Below are 19,856 nucleotides of genomic sequence, written 5' to 3' on the forward strand. Positions count from 1 at the left end.
CCTAGTGTTAACCCCTTCCCTACCAGTGACATTTCCACAGTAATCAGTGCATATGTATAGCACTGATGGCTGTATAAATGTCAATGGTCCCAAAAATGTGTCAAGTGTCCGAACTGTCCGTCGCAATACCACTAAAAATTGCAGATCACCGCCATTACTAGTAAAAAATAAAATAAAAACAAAGTGCCATAACTCTTTCCCATAGTTTGTAGATGCTATAACTTTTGCGCAAACCAATCAATATACGCTTATTGCAAAATTGTGGCTTTTTGTTTAGAGTGCAAAATATAAAAACCACAGAGGTGATCAAATAACACCAAAAGAAAGCTCTATTTGTGGGGGAAAAAGGACACAAATTTTGTTTGGGTACTGCATTGCATGACCGTGCAATTGTCAGTTGAAGCAACACAGTGCCAAATTGTAAAAAGTGCTGTGGTCAGAAAGGGGGTAAAATCTTCCGGGGTTGAAGTGGTTAATGTATAATCATCACATAAGCAAATTATGACATGCAATTGGCTGTCCCCTGACATGTCAAAGCTGATCCGCAGCCATCAGACTGTTCGGAGAACAAATTATATTGGAACAGTTAATTAAGTAGTTGTAAACGCTGAAGGTGTTTTACGTTAATGCATTAAAGTGGTTGTTAAGCCACTATGTTAAGTTTATACCATCCCCTCTGTTAGACAAGAACCCGTGTCCTGGTGCCTGTGCTTTATTACAAAAAAAGATTTCTACCTGTCTTCAGAGCGTCTCCTGGTGCTCACGTGACTCCTTTGCTCACTCCTCTCCCCATCTGACAACTCCAGCAGGCGGGGCCGAACACTCCCGCTGATGCCAGCCGGGGGGGGGGGGGGGGTTGGGGGAACAGGTAGAAATCGGCTTCTTTTTTATAAAGCACAGGCACCAGAACAAAAAGGTTCTCATCTAACAATGGGGACAGTATTAACGTAACATAGTTTTGGAGCAGCGGGGAGGGGAGCAGAGCAGCGCTGGTACTGACAGGCAGGGAGGACAGACACAGGATAGCAGACTTAAAATGGACCACGGTGTCAGGGCTCAGCAGCCATGATTAACCATGGCCAGTTTACAGAGGGGAGGGCATAGCCAGGCAAGATCAGCCAGGTGTTTCAAGTGACACGGTGGACCAATTTACACAGCACAAGCACTGTGCTGTATAATATGATTTAAAGGGAACAGGATCCATTTTTTTTTTTTGGTTAACACACACACACACACACACTTTAACCACTTCAATACAGTGCACTTTCGCACCTTCCTGCCCAGGCCAATTTTAAGCTTTCAGTGCTGTCACTTTTTAAATGACAATTGCACGGTCATGCTACACTGTACCCAAACTAAATTTTTATCATTTTGTTCCCACAAATAGAGCTTTCTTTTGGTGGTATCTGATCACCAAATTTTATTTTTCTGATTTTATTTTTTGCTAAACGAATAAAAAAAAGAAAAAAAGGACCAAAAATTTTGAAAAAAAAAAAAAAAGTGTTTTCTCTTGGTTTTTGCTATAAAATCTTGTAAAGAAGTAAGCTTTCTCCTTCACTGATGGGCACTGATAAGGAGGCACCGATGAGGTGGCACCAATGAGATGGCACTGATAGGCACTCATAGGTGGCACTGGTGGGCACTAAAAGGCTGCACTGATAGGTACTTATGGGTGGCACTGAGACGGCACTGCTGGCTGGCACTGATAGATTTCACTGATAGGCATCACTGGTGGCACTGATAGGCATTTTTCATTGGCACTGATTGGCAGCTGCCTGGTGGTCTAGTGTGGTGGACATCCCTAGTGGTCCTGGGCGGGCATCCAAGGGGGGGCTGCGCTAACAATCAGCACAGATCCCCCCCGTCAGGAGAGCAGCCGATTTGCTCTCTTCTACTCGCATCTGTCAGATGCAAGTGAGGAAAAGCTGATCAACGACTCTTCAGGTTTACATTGTGATTGGACACGGCTGATCACGTGGTAAAGAGTCTCCATCAGAGACTCTTTACCTAGATCGGAGTTGCGGTGTATCAGACACGTCGCAACAACGATCGCCGCAGCAGCTTGATATCCTGACGTCATATGACATCCGGTCAGGATATCGCAACCACTTTGCCGACATCATTTTGCTATATGGCAGGCAGCAAGTGGTTAAGCTAAAAAAAACCTTCTGTATACAGCCCCCCCCCCCCCACTTTAATTTACCTGAACCAGTTCTCAAATCAGCACTGTGCAAGAGAGAAAAAGGCCCTCTTTCTACTCATTGGCTCAAAGACAGCAGTGGGAGCCAATGGCTCTTGCTTCTGTCAATCACAGCAAGTGACGAGGGAGCAGGCCCGAGCCACGCTCTGTGTCCAGGATCGCACAGAGCTGGCTTGAGAGCAAACCCACATGAGTGACCAAATAGCTAGCGGCGGGGGACCCCAGAAGAGGATTGTGGCAAAACCATTGCACAGAGCAAGCAAATATATTTATTTAAAAAAATACAATTTAATACTTTACAGATCACTAAAAAATATACTTCATATAAAAAAAAAAATATATCAGAAATACGTCAACACTAGCAAATAACATTTTTAAAGAGGGAAGAAAAAAAAATCCTGAGAGAGGTTGACAGGCATTAAACATAAAGATAGATGCAACAGTGTGAACACTGCCTAGGTGTCTATTTCACATGTATAGGCACAAAAACATCAAGGCTACTTTCACACTGAGGCGCTTTACAGGCGTTTTAGTGCTAAAAATAGCGCCTCTCCTGTCACACTTGAGCGGTGCATTTGGGGGAACGTTAAAAAAAAAAAAAAAAAAAAAAGGTCCAGCAAGCAGCATCTTTGGCCTTTACCGTCGACGCTCTCACAGCCCCAGTGTGAAACTGCCCTTAAAGCTGAACTCCAGGTTAAGCAAATACTATCTAAATATAAGAGAAACGTGTTAGGGCTCTTTCTCACGGGGCGGATCAGTGATGATCCGCCCCGTGAACACCCGCTTGCTCAGCGGGGATCGCTCCGCCGATCCCCGCTGAGCAGGAAGATGACAGGTCCATCGCTGCACGCTGTGCAGCGACGGACCTGTCAGAGCGCCGCTCTCCCCTATGGGGGGATCGGATGATGACGGACCGTAGAGTCCGTCGTCACCCGATCCGATAACGGATGGAAAAGTAGGTTTTTCCTCCGTTACACTTTTCGGATCGGAGCGGGGTCGGATGTCAGCGGACATGTCACCGCTGACATCCGACGCTCCATACGGATGAATGTATGTCCGTTTTTCATCCGAAAACGGAAGGATGAAAAACGGACATACGGATCCCTCGTGTGAAAGAGGCCTTACACAGAGCATGCAAGTATTCAAGTATTTTTCCCAGATCTGTGAAGTAAGCCAGTGTAAAAATTTGCCTTTGTGTTTAGGCTTAATGCACACAAGCGTAAAAAAAAAAAAAAAAAAAAAAAAAAAAAAAAAACCCCACACAACTCCTGTGTACACTGGATCTTTCTGCCAGGTGCTGGCTGAAAAATCCAGCTTAAAAGATGCTTTTTTTGGTGCATATTTACCTGCACTTATGCACGTTTACAGGTGCATGAGGTTTAGAAGCGCATGCGAGTAACTCCTTTTATACAGGCTAGATAAATAGTGTCTAACCTGCGGACCAGGAGAGTTCAGAATGCGGCTTGGGGCATGTCTGGGAGAACCCCATGCAAGAGGAGAAGCCATTGCGGCTAGCATGTATGGAGGTATGCCATGTATACCCATTTACATAGAAGCCGAGACAGCACAGAGAATGCAGGTATGAGCACAGCTAAAGGGATGCCGGGGGTGCAGGTTCTACATAGCTCCAGGCAAGTAAATGCCACTTGGCTGTATGTGGGGTGGGGCAAGGGTTGCTGAGGTGAGCTGCTCCCACCGAGATCTCAGATTCCCCCCCCCCCCACAGCAAATACTAGTGTTGCCAACCGCCATTAAAATTTAAAAGGACAGTTTGTAAAATCCAAAATTTTTACATCTGCCCATGCATGTTTGTTACAGACATGCAGTTTGCATGTCAGTAACAGATATTCACAGACAGATAAAAAAAAAAAAAAAATCACAGATCTTACAAACAGTCCATGAATTTAGGCTAGGTCCACACTACTGCACCTGCAACCAACCGCTGCCGAAATAAGTTGCTCTTTACAGACATGCGGGGCTACCAGTCAGTCATTCTTAATGGCACCCCCACGCATCTAAAAAACGCAGCACATTTTCAGGTGTGGGAACTCACGGGAAATAGCATTGTGGAAAAGCACCATGCAATTTCACGGCCACTCTGGTTCAAAAATGGTGCAAGAACCTTTTTCCTGCATGAAGTGCAGGCACAGCAGCCCAAGACAATTACCGTATTCTTCTTCCAATGTGACCCAGGAAGCTCAAAAAGGTTTGACACCCCTGGGCTAGATCATTTATTCTAGCCACTAGAAGCATTTACACGCAAAAGTTGCAAATACGCTTCTCTGGGAAAAAGACTTTGGGGCATTTTTCACGCCCCTGAATGCAGTGTGCGAACATGGATGAAAGCGCCTGCATGTTCTTGGGTACATGAGCGAACATGCAGTCTTGAGGCCTCAGAGTGACTGGTCTTGTTCTTGCTTCCCTCCTGCAGTTTTCCATTGGCAGCCTGTAGTGGGTGGACTTTTCTATGTAAATATCTGGGTTTGCAAAAGGTGATTGGTGCAAAAAAACTGGATTTACACCAATCAGCAATAACTTTTTGACCACACACTTAATATTGAGTGGGTCTACCTTTTGCCTTCAGCTCTGACCTGTCAAGGCATAGATGTCACTAGATCTCTGAAGGTATGATGTGGTATTTGGCGCCAAGCCGTCAATAGCAGATACTTTAAGTTCTGCAAGTTGTGAGGCAAGGCCTCAATGGATCGGACTTGTTTTTCCAGCACATTCCACAGATTGGGTTGCAATCTGGAGAATTTAGAGGCCAAAACCTCAAACCATTTTTGAACCATTTTTGCAGAAGGACATGACCCTGTTGAAAGAGGCCACTGCCATCAGGGAATATCATTTCTATGAAGGGGTGTACATTGTGACCAACGTCATATAGGTTGGTGTAACAGGTCAGCGTACATCTACATGAATGGTAGAACTCAACGTTTCCCAGCAGAACATTGCCCTAAGCATCACTCTGCCTCAGCTGGCTTGCCTTCTTCCCATGCTGCATCCTGGTGCCATCTCTTCTCCATGTAAGTGATGCACATGCCCCCAGCCATCCACATGATGTAAAAGAAAACATGATCCATCAGACCAGGCCACCTTCTTCCTTTTGTTTTGTTTTTGTGTAAGGTTTTGTGTGTGTCAACTTCCACCTTTCACTTTGTATTGTTTTAATTTTTGATCCAGTATATGTGAAGTTGCAATGATACTGCATTCCATACTGCACATTTTTTTTAGCTGGTATTTTTTGACTTCAATAAATTTTGTACTTTTATGATTAGCCCTGATTATGACCCTCTGTTGCCTCAGTAGCCGCTTTCCTTCCCAGATAGTCTGTACCTAGGTATTTTTCTTTGTATGCTCACCTTCTTCCATTGCTTTGTGGTCCAGTTCTGATGCTCACATGCCAATTTTAGGTGCTTTTGGCTGTGGCTACGGGTGAGCATGGGCATCCTGACCAGTCTGACTACACAGCCTGAAGTGCCCATTTTTTCTGTTTTCCACACATCCACTTCGGGAACAAGATGTTTACTTGCTGCCTAATGTATCCCACCAACTTTAAGGTTCCATTGTAACAAGACAATCAATGTTATTCACTTAACCTGTCAGTGATCATAAAGCTATGGCTGATCTGTGTATATCAGGGGTCTTCAAACTATGGTCCTCCAGTTGTTCAGGAACTACAATTCCCATCATGCCTAGTCATGTCTGTGAATGTCAGAGTTTTACAATGCCTCATGGGATGTGTAGTTCCGCAACAGCTGGAGGGCCGTAGTTTGAGGATAATAAATGCACCCATATTGACAAAATAAAAAAAAGATGCATTTTTTTTTTTAAATTGTTGAATTAAAGCGGAGGTTCGCTGAAAAAAAAATTATTAAAAGTCAGCAGCTACAAATACTGCAGCTGCTGACTTTTAATACATGGGCACTTACCTGTCCAGGGAGCCCGCGATGTTGGCAGCTGAAGCCAATCCATCCTTCGGCTCTCGGCTGCTGCCGCCGCCATCCTCGGTAAGGGAATAAGGAAGTGAAGCCCTGCGGCTTCACTTCCTGGTTCCATACTGCGCATGCCGCGCTGCGCGTCCTCTCAGGTCCCCGCTGTGTTCTGTGTCTCACAGAATACAGCGGTGGAGGAGAGTGTAGGCGCTGGAAGTGGCGTAGGTCACCGCAATCGCTGCAGTGATCTATGCCAGGAAGTGGGAGAAAATACCTGTATTAGACAGGTATCTGCTCCCTCCTCCCCCCTGAAAGGTGCCAAATGTGACACCGGGGGGGGGGGGGGGGGGGGAGAGAGATCCAAAAAGTGGAAGTTCCATTTTTGGTTGGAACTCCACTTTAAAGCCTGCAACGCGCAGATTCCTACAATCGTTTGCCTTCCCCGGGTCTTTACATAGGTACGGCCCTTCTGTTATGGGGTTGGAAGAAGTACACAATGGACTACAGATGTGGTGACATCACGGCATGTGTGCTCTATTAAAATTTGTGAATCCTTCTGTGTGGGGGAAGATGGGACCTGTAATCTTCCCATTCACAGACTCTCGTGAATGGATGACGTGGCTGTGCCGGTGTGGCCACACTGAATGCAAATTAAGGAATGCTGCAGGGATAAGAAGCATGCGATTCAGGTAAGTAAATTTGGGGGGGGGTTTGGGGACTGGGTGTAGTTTGAGGTTGGGAGAATGTGGAATGTGACCGTTTTATGTTACACCTTAAAGTGGTTGTAAAGCCACTTTATGAAGTACATACAATCCCCTCTGTTGGGTAAAAAAAAAAAAAAAAAAATATGCAGATTTGTACCTCATTTCAGAGCGCCGCTCACGTGACTGCTCGCTGCTCTCTCTCCCGTTCTGACAGCTACAGTACAGCGGGAGGGGCTGAGAATCCCCCACTGATGTCAGTCGGGAGGAACAGGCAGCAAAGAATAGGGGAGCATAGAACGTTTTCGAACGGAGGGGATTGTATATACTTTACACAGTAATTTTAGCAGCAGGAGGGGTGGGGTGGGCACTGTCACTGGCTGACAGGCAGGGAGGGGGCGGGAGACAGTGGATGACGGAGGCACTGATGTGGATAATTCCCACTATACGCTATGCGTAATCCATGTTTCCTGCACTAATAAGCGCACTTTTCAGCCTTTTGGTATAATGCAACTTAGTACACCCCTGCTTCCCGAGTAACACAGACTGTAGCCACTATCCTCACATCCTTAGCTCCACAGGCAGTCTGAATAGCCCGTTCTTTGTTTATTTATAATAGCGATGGCAATAGAGCCTGGTGGCTTCACAATCAGCCAATTAAGCCCAGGCATTCCTTCAAACAGGAGGAGTTATACAAATCTGTGCAGGGCAGTGTGCATGATTTCTTGCCCCTTGTACCTCTAAGCTGTGCTTTCCAGCTAGACAAAGAAAGCCACATGTAGTGAGATTGGCGCATCAGAAATCATGAACGCTGCCCAACGAACGCACGCAGAGTGTCCCATTATTACCATTGGCGTGAATCCTTTTTCTGCATTGTTCAGAGAACAACGCATACCCGGATTAATCTACCATTCCTATGGATGGGAGATTATCTGCAGGGACATATCACAAACTCCTATGTGCTGATCAGACACACAAAGACATGAGCGAACATCCCCCCATAACCGATAATGTCTTCGCAGAGTGAACACATCCCCCCCAGACGATCATCTATGCATTGCACAGGGGCCCTTCGCTGGCGGACATATCCTCACTCTGCAAACACTTTACATCTTACAGGAAGCTTTTCACTACCAATGGGTCTTAAACCGGCGTCAGTCTGCCCCAACTCGCTCTTTAGAGAGGGTCGCAGCTGAACTAACACTGGGAGACACTGTGACAATACATATTGAATACAACTTAATAACATTTCCACAACAGCATGTAAACTGACCACGGTGTCAGGGCTCAGCAGCCATGATAAACCGTGGTCAGTTTACAGGTGGGGGCGCAGAACCAGGCAGTATCAGTCAGGTATTTCAGATGATACAAAGGGCCACAATTACACAGCACATGCACTGTTCTATATAATATGCTTTAAAGGAACAGGATCCTTTACAAAGGCTTTACAAAACACTTTGAATATGAAGACATGCATGATTGAAGTAATCGTTGTAAGACTGTTGGAGCCAGATATGATGGATGAAGGTTTACAGAAAATGGTGATCTCCTGGGAAATGCTTTTTTTTTTTCACTTTTCTAAAAGTCCTGGAATGGTAAAGCCAAAAGGGACACATTGAGAACCCATTCAGAATCAACATGCGAGATGATACATGTACTTTTGGTACGTTCTGATGCTTTGGGCAGTCAATCTAATGAACAAGCTGCCTTTACGCAAAATACATATTCTATTTTTCACATAAAGAAAAAAAAAAAAAAAAAAAAAAAAAGAGGTCTTTAGAAATGGGTATTATGCAATGGAGGAAATACCCACCCGAGGCATGTTCTTGCCGGAAGCATTCAGGTCTTCATGTACTCTATCCAGGAGCCAGAGCAGAAACTCTTGGGCATCATGCTGGGAGGTGCCTCTATACTGAAGGGCATTCCTGGATACAATCGTCTGTAGGAAAACAAAACATCTTCATGTTCACAGGTGCTTTACGGAACCATGATAGAACAAATATTTTAGTTTTATTTGCATATGCTGGTAAAAGGAATGATATGTTGCCCACAATCTTTTCGCATTAATGAATCCCGAGCTGCTGTGTCTTTTATATCTGCCTGGAGTTCAGCTTTCTGTTTACAATGAACGCTAGCAAGTTCAATCTCACACCATTGTCTTATCTCTCGAATATGCCACTGGGCAGCTCTCTCCAGATACCCTCACTCTACTTTATACTGCAACACAAAATATCGGTGGCTTTAAGATGTTCCCTATAACTGAAACTAAATGTCTTTCTGTAGGCGATTTCTAGGAAAACTGATCAATACAGATACCAACCTTTCCACCCTTGCATCTAGCAAGATCTCACATGAGATCTCCCTAAAAGGCACTGGTGGCCTTCCCACGTCACCAGTGCCTAAGAGAACTTGAGGCTGAATCATTTACATTGCAAGTTCAAAACCAATTTTCAATTTTCAATTTACATAGGCAAGGAATGTGTTTATACACTGCTAAAAAATAAAAATTAAAGGAATACTTTGAAAACACATCAGATCTCAATGGGGAAACATATCGTGCTGGATATCTATACTGATATGGACTGGGCAATACGTTGGGAACAAAATGATTATCAACCTACCCAGTTGCCTACCTTGGACGTCTTACAAGCATCCATAAAACCCCCGCGTCTTGTACGCCCTGCACTTTATCTCCTCTCATCCTCTTCTGCTCAGCTACTATGCACAGCCTGTGAGATCCTATGACTGGGAGCTAGTCAGATGCCTTCCTCACTGAATGATGATCTCTCTAACTAACAATCTGAGTGAGAATTCAATGTAACATTTTAAGCCAAACATCAAACAAGTAACATAGTAGCTATCTTATCTCCTGCAGTCCCTGTCAGATTTGTGAGTGAGAGAGCTGCAGCTGACAGAGGAAAGTTTTTATTGTGTGCACAGGGGGTGAACTGTTAATTAACCAGGACATGCTCTTTTGTTTACTACTTAAAATGGGTTGTAAACCCTTGTGTTTTTTCACCTTAATGCATACTATGGGTAAAAAACTGTCACTGAGTAGCCCCCCAGTTTTACTCACCTGAGCCTTTTTCGTTCCCACGCTGGAGACGCGCTCACCCTCTCTGGCCTGATTGGATAGATAGATAGCAGCATAGCCATTGGCTCCCACTGCTGTCAATCAAATCCAACGACGTGGGTGCCGGGGTCAAGTTCTCTGTGTCTATGGATGCAAAAGCTGGACTCGGGAGCATGCTCGCACGGATACCCTCAAGGAGAGCGCTTCTCCTAGGTTGTTTCCAATGCGGGGAGGAGCTACTAGCGCCACAGGGGGGACCCCAGAAGAGGAGATCGGGGCCACTCTGTGCAAAACGAACTGCACAGTGGAGGTAAGTGTGACTTTTTTTTTTTATTAACACACACACACACACACGTTTTGTAACCCTTTAACCCTTTCATTTTAACCTGTATAAATCACTATTTAAACAGTTTCATCTTCTGTTCCAGGTTTCTATTTCATAATATTTGCTGGAAACGTTTTCTTTATTAAGCACATACATACATTCATACGTTAGGTATCTTGAAGGATTTACTGTTAAAAATACATGGTTTAGGGTATATCCGTTTTATAGTAAATCAGTAAGAACTATAAATTACTGATGCATTATGAGAAAAATTAAATGTATGCAAAAAAATAATAATATTTTGTAAATAACTAACATGCTTTGTACCAAAAATTTAATTTTATTGTTGCAGTAAATAGAACAAGCGGCAGGATGAAATATATATGCTTTCCTCACATTAATGGTACTTGTGTTCAAAATATTACTGATCAAACTTGAAAAAAAATATTTGTTTACTCTTTTTTTCCCACTTAAAATGTAAATTTAAAAAAATCTCTCAGAGGACTTTAGGGTCACGAGAAAGCCCCGTTTGTCCCCCAAAAAACAATATATGCATCAATTCGTTATAAGTAATTACAAAGTTATAGATTCATGAACAGACACATAGTAGAAATTTAAAATATGGTCTGGTCCATAGGGGGTAAAAACAGGTGTGAGAGACGAGGTGCCTACAGAGGGCTGAATTCAAAGACACCCTCTGAAAATCAAAGTAAAAAAAAAAAAAAAAAAAAAGAAAAGAAAAAAGGGGTTTTGCAGCAGGCTAGTCCATTTTGCAGAAAATTTCATTGCAGCAACTCAAAATGGTACTCAGTTTGTATGGCCCCCACGTGCTTGTATGCATGCCTGACAACGTCGGGGCATGCTCCCAATGAGACGGATGGTGTCCTGGGGTATTTCTGGACCAGGGCATCACTAAGATCCTGAACGGACTAACCTGGCAGCGTCAGATGGATCGAAAAATAATGTCCCAGAGGTGTTCTATTAGATTTAGGTCAGGCAAGCGTGGGGGTCATTCAGTGGTATCAATTACTTCATCCTCCAGAAACTGGCTGCATACTCTCGCCACATGAGGCTGGGCATTGTCGTGCACCAGGAGGAACCCAAGACTCACTGCACCAGCACAGGGTCTGACAATGGGTCCAAGGATTTTATCCCAAAACCTAATGGCAGTCAGGGTGTCATTGTCTAGCCTATAGAGGTCTGTGCGTGCCTTCATGGATATGCCTCCCCAGACCATCATTGACCCACCACAAAACCGGACATGCTGAACGACGTTACAGGCAGCATAATGTTTTCCATGGCTTCTCTAGACCCTTTCATGTCTGCCACGTGTGCTCAGGGTGAACCTGCTCTCATCTGTAAAAAGCACAGGGTGCCAGTGGCGGACCTGACAATTTTGGTGTTCAATGGCAAATGCCAATCGAGCTCCACGGTGCTGGGCAGTGAGCACAGTGACCAATAGAGGACATCGGGCCCTCAGGCAACCCTCATGAAATCTGTTTCTGATTGTTTAGTCAGAGACATGAACAGCAGTGGCCTGCTGGAGGTAATTTTGTAGGGCTCTTGCAGTGCTTATCCTGTTGCTCCTTGCACAAAGGAGCAGATACCGGTCCTGCTGATGGGTTAAGGACCTTCTATAGCCCTGTCCAGCTCTCCTAGAGTAATTCCCTGTCTCCTGGAATCTCCTCCACGCTCTTCAGACTATGCTGGGAGACAAACCTAGTAATAGCATGTATTGATGTGGCATCCTGGAGAAGCTAGACTGCCTCTGCAACCTCTATAAGGTCCAGGTATCGCCTCATGCTACCAGTAGTGACACTGACCCTAGCCATATGCAAAACTAGTGAAAAAAAGTCAGAAAAGGAGTAGGGGAAAAAAAATGTCAGTGGCCTCCACCTGTAAAACCATTCCCGTTTTGGAGGTCATCTCATTGTTGCCCATCTAGTGCACCTGTTAGTAATTTCATTAACACCAAAGCAGCTGAAACTGATGAACAACCCCCTCTGCTACTTAACTGATCAGATCAATATCCCAGGAGTTTAATTGACTTGATGCTATACTCCGATTAAAAAGTGTTCCTTTCATTTTTTTTGAGCAGTGTATATCAGCATGCACCTGCTGTTTCTCGGTCTTGTTTAAAAAAGGTAAAAGGTTAAAAGGGGTTGTAAAGGTAATTTTTTTTTTTTTTTTTTTAAATAACAAACATGTTATACTTACCTTCACTGTGCAGCTCGTTTTGCAGAGTGGCCTCGAACCTGGTCTTCTGGGGTCCCTCGGCGGCTGTTTCAGCTCCTCCCCGAGAGAACTAACCACTTTAATGCGAGCTCCCTCGCATGGTGGTTAGTTCTTGCGGGCGCGCTCCCGTGATACAACCGGCTATAGCCGCTCACTGTATCACTTGGCCCCGCCCCCCGGCGCGCCACGTCATTGGATGTGATTGACAGCAGCGTGAGCCAATGGCTGCGCTGCTTTCAATCCATCCACTGTAGCCAATCAGCGGCCAGGCTGAGCGGCGAAATGGATGTCGGGAGCGAGCGCTGGACTTTCGAGGGGTCAGGTAAGTAAAACGGGGGGCTGGGGGCAGCGGTATTGTCGGAAGTTTTTTCACCTTAATGCATAAAGGTGAAAAAACTTTTACTTTTACAACCCCTTTAATATGTACTTCCAATAAATTCCTAGAGAAGATGTCAGTTGTTTTTCTTTAGTCACTTTGGTGATTTAACTTTGTGAATTTGTCCAAATTAGAACAGACAAAGCAAGATACAACACAACACTTTAACAGAACACGCACATCAAAAAAAAAAAAAAAAAAAAAAGGAATTATTTTGAAAATTGTTGTCTTGGTAGTCCAGGACAAGGAATGATAAGAGGCAGATAACAGGTCTAAGGAACCTGAAATACTCCTAGACAAGCCATACTGCAGTTTCCTTGGCAACAGAGTTCTGCCAGGCATTTTCCCGCTGGCATTGGGAGGAAAGGGCACTTCTCACATAGTAATTGGTAGTTGTCAGCTAGGTGCCCAACTGCCACATCCTTAAAAGCCAAAGCTTTTAAAACAAACGCACCAACAGCCCATCCTCTCAGCACTTTGCAGATCATTTTCCCTTAGTTCCCAATTTCCTCTTTTAAGACCAAGATCCATGATTAAACTCTAATCATAGTGGAGGATCCCAAAAGCTGCTAGTTATGTCAAGAAAACAGATTACATAGTAACACAGAAATACTACAAAGTCGCTGCTAAACCATCAAAATTTTTAACCCAATGACCCTGTAAAAAAGGCATTTACAGACAACAAAACAAAGCCAATATTTACATCCGTCTCCGGCTGGCAGATATTTTCTCAGCTGTCAGGGAGGATATGAACACAGCTACCACCTTAAAAAAAAAAAAAAAAAGGTATAGTCCTATCTTTTTAAAAATAAAAATAAATAAATCTTTTTATTTTTTGCATTCACGCCTACAGGAGAATTGCAATCACAGGTGCAATACCCAGGCTCGTGCAGATTATTCCAGACTCAGGTCTGTATGAAAGCACGGACATTTGGTTATAGAGCTGGAAGAAGTAATCAATGGAGTGGAGGAGTGGTGACTGGTGAGGTCACTGTATTTCTGCTCCTTAGAGATCTATGTGTCCCTCTGCTGCAGCGATTCTGATAGATCTAGGTGTCCCTCTTAAAAGGGGTTGTAAAGGCTCGTGTTTCTTCACTCTAATGTCACTGGACCCCTAGCCCCCCATTCTACTTACCCGAGCCCCTAATTCGGGGCCGAGTCCTGCATTCAGCTTCTATGGACGGCGAATGCTGGACTCGGGAACGCGCTCACAAGGTAACCCCCCTGCAGGAGAGCACTTCTCCAAGGGGGTTATCTAATGCGGGGAGGAGCCGCAAGAGCCGCCGAGGGACCCCAGAAATGGATGTTTGGGGCCACTCTGTGCAAAATGAGCTGCACAGTGGGAGGGAAGTATGACAAATTTGTTATTTTAAAAAAATAAAACAATCCTTTAATATGGCCTCATTCACACGAGGCGGACTCTGTTTCCACGGAGCCCGCCTCGGTCCGCCGGCTCAGCGGGAGATCTCTCCGTTGATCTCCGCTGAGCCGGCGGATGACAGGTCCCTCTCTGCTCACTGAGTGGGGAGGGGCTTGTCAGGCGCCGCTGCTGCCTATGGAGGGATCGGATGAAAACAGACAGCATGTCCGTTTTCATCAGATCTCACCCGATCTGATAGCGACGGATCCGGATGTAGGGCCATCCGTCTGCTTTTTGCGGATCAGACCAGGTCGGATGTCAGCGGACATGTCTCCGCTGACATCCGTCGCTCCATAGGCTAACATGGAGCGCCCGTTCAGGTCCGCCGTCAAAACTGACAGGCGGACCTGAACGGTCCGACCGTGTGAAAGGGGCCTAACACTTTGAAAACGTGGTTGTGCGAGCGGAGCCACTCCTAATACAAATAAAAAAATAAAAAAAACACACTGCAGCGAGAACCAATTAGAAGCCTTGTACACACTTGTTTTTTTTCCATTCAACCCAGCGGGTCCGATGTTAGTACAGCAATCTCCCCTGCTGTTCTATTGTGTTCTGACAAAAGGGGGGGCCTAACTGACAAGGGGGGGGGGGGGGGAGGGAGGAGAACACTACAGTCAGCACTCGGCCATTGGCTGACAGGGAACCGGTTGGCAGACCTTTTTCGGTCGTGAGCCTTTAACAGATGCCGGCCAGCTTATATCGACCAGCTGAAATACACACGGGCCGAATGTTGATGCTGATCGACATTCGGCCTGTGTGTACTAGGCCTAAACTAGTAGGGGTGGTTTGGGGAAATGTGAATTATATTTGAATACACCCCCCCGAATACGCATGCGAGGTAAAACATGGTCACAAAAAAAGTGGATTATGCAAAATAAAAAAGGGGACATTTATGGCACATAAAACATTTTGCAGCCACACTAATCTGGGGGCTGCTGCATGTAAGGAGCCAGCTATAAGAATGAATAAGCCAAGTAGTGCACATGGGCATTAGGAGCAACTTTTGCTGAAAGGGCATGGTTCCTCCTGCGCTCTGCAAGAACATTGATTGGTTGGCTCAGGATGACGACATTTCCATGCATACACACAGGAGTCCACAATTAATCCCAGTGCCCAGCATATGCAAAGATTGTACAATGAGCTGTGAACGCATGACTTAGCGTACATTTAGGGAAGACATTTCTGGCAGGCAGACAAGATGCTTTTCTAGTCTCTTCTGAAACAACAACTTGCCTGCTAGAATTCAGATTCACTTTAAAATGATGGTTTTAAGCTACAAAATATCTTGCACGTGCGCAATAAGTACTTTCAGGTGGCAATCCGAAGTAACGCCTTTACAGAAAGCTGCTGCAGGAAGGACTGGAAAGCCAAGCTATATAGCAATCTCCTTGGTTGACAAAGCCTTGCCACATTCCAGTATGTACTGCCAGGCCTCAACAACACACTGAGAAATACAATGCTAATGACACAGGTGACTCTACAGCTAGTGACACATCAGCAGTGGCAGGATCTCTAAAAAAGGTTGCCTGTGTGTAGGTATGGAATCACCAACACTGTACATGTTACTGGCACAAACGCTGATTATGGTGGCTTTCACACTTGGGTGGCGGGTCAGTTAGCAGTAAAACACTGCTAGTTTTAGCAGTGCTTCACTGTAGTTTAAGCAGCGCTTTTAAGCCGCTAGCAGGGCGCTTTTAACCCCCGCTAGAAGCCAAAGAAAGGGTTAAAACTGCCCGAGTTGCGGCGCTTTCGAATCGTTTTACAAATCGCTGCCCATTCAGTCCAATGGGCAGAGGCGGTGTGGGAGCGCTGTATACAGCGCTCCTAAACCACCCCAAAGATGCTGCTTGCAGGACTTTTTTTCCCCATCCTGCAAGCGCACCTCCCCAGTGTGAAAGCACTCAGGCTTTCACACTGGGGAGGCATGAGAGGCAGTTTTCAGGCATTATTTTTAGTGCTAAAACACCTGAAAACTGCTTCAGTGTGAAAGGGGTCTATCCGATCGCTAGCTATAGGGGTGACATCTCACATAGGGGCACAGACAGCGTCTCAGCAGTTCTGCAGCTGTCGATTTTGAAAAAAAAATTGTCAGTAATAGGTCTGCTAAGATGCACAATCACCTGCGTAGCATTGGCCTTAGGCCCCTTTCATCATGGTCCGCCTGTCAGTTTTGCAGGCGAACCTGATCGGAAGGTCCATGCATTCCTACGGACAGGCAGGTGTAAACTCGTGTCCGTTTACACCCACTTGCTTCTGGCTCCGATCAGGCCGGCAAAAAAAAAAAAAAAAAAGAAAAGAATAAACAAAGAGAAAAAAGGGAGGAGGATTGTGTCCTTCTATTCGGATGGACTGGATAGAGCAAAGCAGGATCTGTCCTTGTTTGCTCTGCAGAAACTGAGCAGACACGGATTCATCATCCACCCCCTCTGCTCCGATTAGCAGGGGGATCAGCGGAGACAGATCCCCTCCTGATCAGAACAGAAGGCACCCCTGTGAAAGGGCCCTAGGGAATTTCTCAGTACTAATGTTTCTCAAACTAGATGCTGCAAACATTTCCAGGTCCTGATGGAAAGCCTTCGTTACCAATCAACACAAAGTACTAAACATTTAATGTGCAGGATAACTTTTGTAGTTTACAGTGGTTGTAAACCCACAATCCCCCAAAAAAAAAAAATTAAAAAAAAACAAACACCTGCAAAACAAAAAGGCATACTAGCTCATTATGAATTACTTACCTTAGATCGAAGCCCCCGCAGCGGTCCTCGTACCCCACTCCGGCCGGGGACATCGCTCCCGGAGTTACTTCCAGGTATCGCGGGCTCCGGCGCTGTGATTGGCCAGAGCCGCGATGACATCACTCCTGCGCGCAGGAGCCACTGGCAACTGCACATACATGCCATTGCTTCAGTGCGCATGTGCTGATGACGTCGGCAGATACAGGGGATATCTTCTAAAACGTGCAGTTTTAGGAGATATATGGGGTAGCTACAGGTAAGCCTTATTATAGGCTTACCTGTAGCAAAAAGTGGTTGTAAAGGGTTTACAACCACTTTATATGTAATCATTTCTACACACCAAAAGGAAGTTTAAACTAAGTTTTCCAATGTGTGTAAAGGGAAGAGAACACTTTCCAGGAGATCTTATGTCTTTTCTATTAGAGGTCACAGACTTGAATAAACTAATTTCAGCAATCAGAGATCATTTCCTGAGAATCTATATTTGAAGTACATGAACAAATTGAAGTTGTCTAAATTGCTACCCAGAAGAGCCAAGGATCTGACCTCTGTTTTGCCAAGTACACTTCAATCTAGAGGCAACAGCAAATTACATCTACACTACTTAACCATAAAAGATAAGGCAAGCAGATGTAGTAGGACTACAGTTGTGCTTCCAATAAAAGCAAAAAGTGTTTCCAATTCAATAATGTTTTAGTACAGAAATAAATTGAGCTTTAACCACTTGCCGACCAGCCACCGCAGTTGTACTGCAGCAGAATGGCACGGCTGGGCAAAACGGCGTTATGCAATGTCGCTTCACCCTGTGGCCACTAGAGACGCGCGAGCCCCCCGTTCACCCATGTAGCCAATGCGAGTGCCCAGCGGTCGTGATCACCGCCAGGCTCCCGCGATCGCTCGGGGCACACGGAGAACCGGGATGTGTGTGTGTAAACAGTTTCCAGTTCTCTGAGGGGAGAAGAGACTGATCGTCTGTTCATACAGAGTATTCTAAGCTAACGCATTTCACATCAGATGCTTACTCATAGCCGAGCTATGAGTAAGCAACTGATGTGAAACGCGTTAGCTTAGAATTGTCCCATGTATCCACCTTGATGTGACCTGTAAACTTTTTTCTACAATAAAAGGTGCTTTTTTCATGGAAGTGCGGCCATCCAGATTTCCTAATTTGTTTTCTACTAGAATACAATGTCGGCCGTTGCAACTTTTTATCTCGCACAGTATTTGCGCAGGTTTAAAAAGAAAAAAAAAAAAAAAAACCCACAAGCAAGCATGGCGGTTTACTACCGCTTTAAGGCCCTGCACGGGGATAGCAGAGGTCTACTTTAATGCCCTTCTATGAAGTCACTACACTGCATTATAAAAATGATCCTTGCAGGTATCCATTTACAAATTAAAAAGGCAAGTCAAACTTAAGGCCCCTTTTACAGGATCGGATCCGCCTGTCCGTTTTTCAGGCGCACCCGATCAGGCCACCTATTGTCCTCTATGGGGAGGCAGATGTCAGCGGTCATGTGTCAACTGGCAACCGATCTGACAAAATCCAACATGCAGTCTGTTTCCATCTGCCCGGCCCATATAGAAGAACAGGCACCGTCCTTGTCCGCTCTGCATAGTGGAGCGGACACGGGCTTGTCATTCGCCTGTTCAGCGAGGATCAGCTGCAAGATCCCCGCTGAGCAGGCGGATTCCGCTCGGACGGATCCGCCCCGTGTGAAAGGGGAAGTGTAGTTCTGAACATTTCAGAAGCTTACTACAACTAAACTCAACAGAAAAGACATGTCACCACTCAGCAGGCTATGAGATCATTGCGATGACCACATTGGGAGGAGATGACTAACAGTATCACGAATGGACGCTGCACAATGTCAAATGTGAGCACCACTGTTTTTTTTTTGGTTTGAAAATTAAAAACATTTTTTACTCTATGGAAGTCTGTTTTCTTGGTCTATGAATATCCATGCCAGCACACCTTGGTGCTACTGGTCAACCAGGGTGATAGAACTGTCGGTGCTAGATAAATCCTATAGAATAATAATAATAATAATAATAATAATAATAAATATGACCTACTCTGTTTTGGTGAAGGCCCACTAGGAAAAAGTAGAACAAGAACCTGGTGGATTTTATTTAAAGACACTGGCCTTCAAGATAAAAGTACTAAAGACTTTCCTGCAAGAAACACTATTCACAGCCGGAAAAGTGATAACCAAACAATGAACGAGAGCTTCAACCCTTGAGTTTACCACTTGGATACATGAACTAAATAATACCTTGCCCTTTAAGACATTTTTTATATGTTCATAGAGGATGCCCGTCCAAATATAAGATATGGGACCGCTGGTTACAATCTCAGGAAACATGCAACTGTAGTCTCTCACTATTGAAATCTGGATGTCTATATTGATGACCATGTTTTACCTTATAAAATCGCCTTTTGTATACACATGTCTAAATACTGACAGTATTTTAATGTTTTCATATTAGAGGGCGGATATGGCTGGGATTCCCTCATTCTTTGGTTTTTCAGTCAACTTGGGACTGCAGATTCTGCCTGGCAGCCATTATCCTACACAGGTACACGTATCTCTTATACCACAGCACTTGTATGCTGGATATTGGGTTCCCTCATATATATATATTTATATATTTTGTTTGCACATATTGTAACCGATCCCTTTCCTTCTGCTCTAGGGATTTCCATGACATCTTTTTTGGTTCTGCACTTTTTCCACATTCCCTCAGAATTACCCTTGGGTCTCCATGTTCTGCTCCATCGTCAGGTTGGTGCATATACATATACTCAATTATACAATCTGTATGTCCACTTTGTGTAATCAACAATATTGATTCACC

The 19,856-nt window shown here is 44.8% G+C and overlaps 1 protein-coding gene across 2 annotated transcripts in view; it reads right to left on the minus strand.

Annotated features, from left to right (window-relative positions):
- USP31 (ubiquitin specific peptidase 31) overlaps positions 1 to 19,856 on the minus strand; it is a 186,301-nt gene that overhangs the window by 133,184 nt on the left and 33,261 nt on the right. For both annotated transcript variants that reach the window (XM_073636690.1, XM_073636689.1), the window contains exon 2: positions 8,650 to 8,775. In XM_073636690.1, the coding sequence (XP_073492791.1) occupies positions 8,650 to 8,775 (126 nt within the window). The remainder of the gene's footprint in view (positions 1 to 8,649; positions 8,776 to 19,856) is intronic.

Source organism: Aquarana catesbeiana, linkage group LG06 (genome assembly GCF_042186555.1).
Source record: "Aquarana catesbeiana isolate 2022-GZ linkage group LG06, ASM4218655v1, whole genome shotgun sequence".
Classification (NCBI taxonomy): domain Eukaryota; kingdom Metazoa; phylum Chordata; class Amphibia; order Anura; family Ranidae; genus Aquarana; species Aquarana catesbeiana.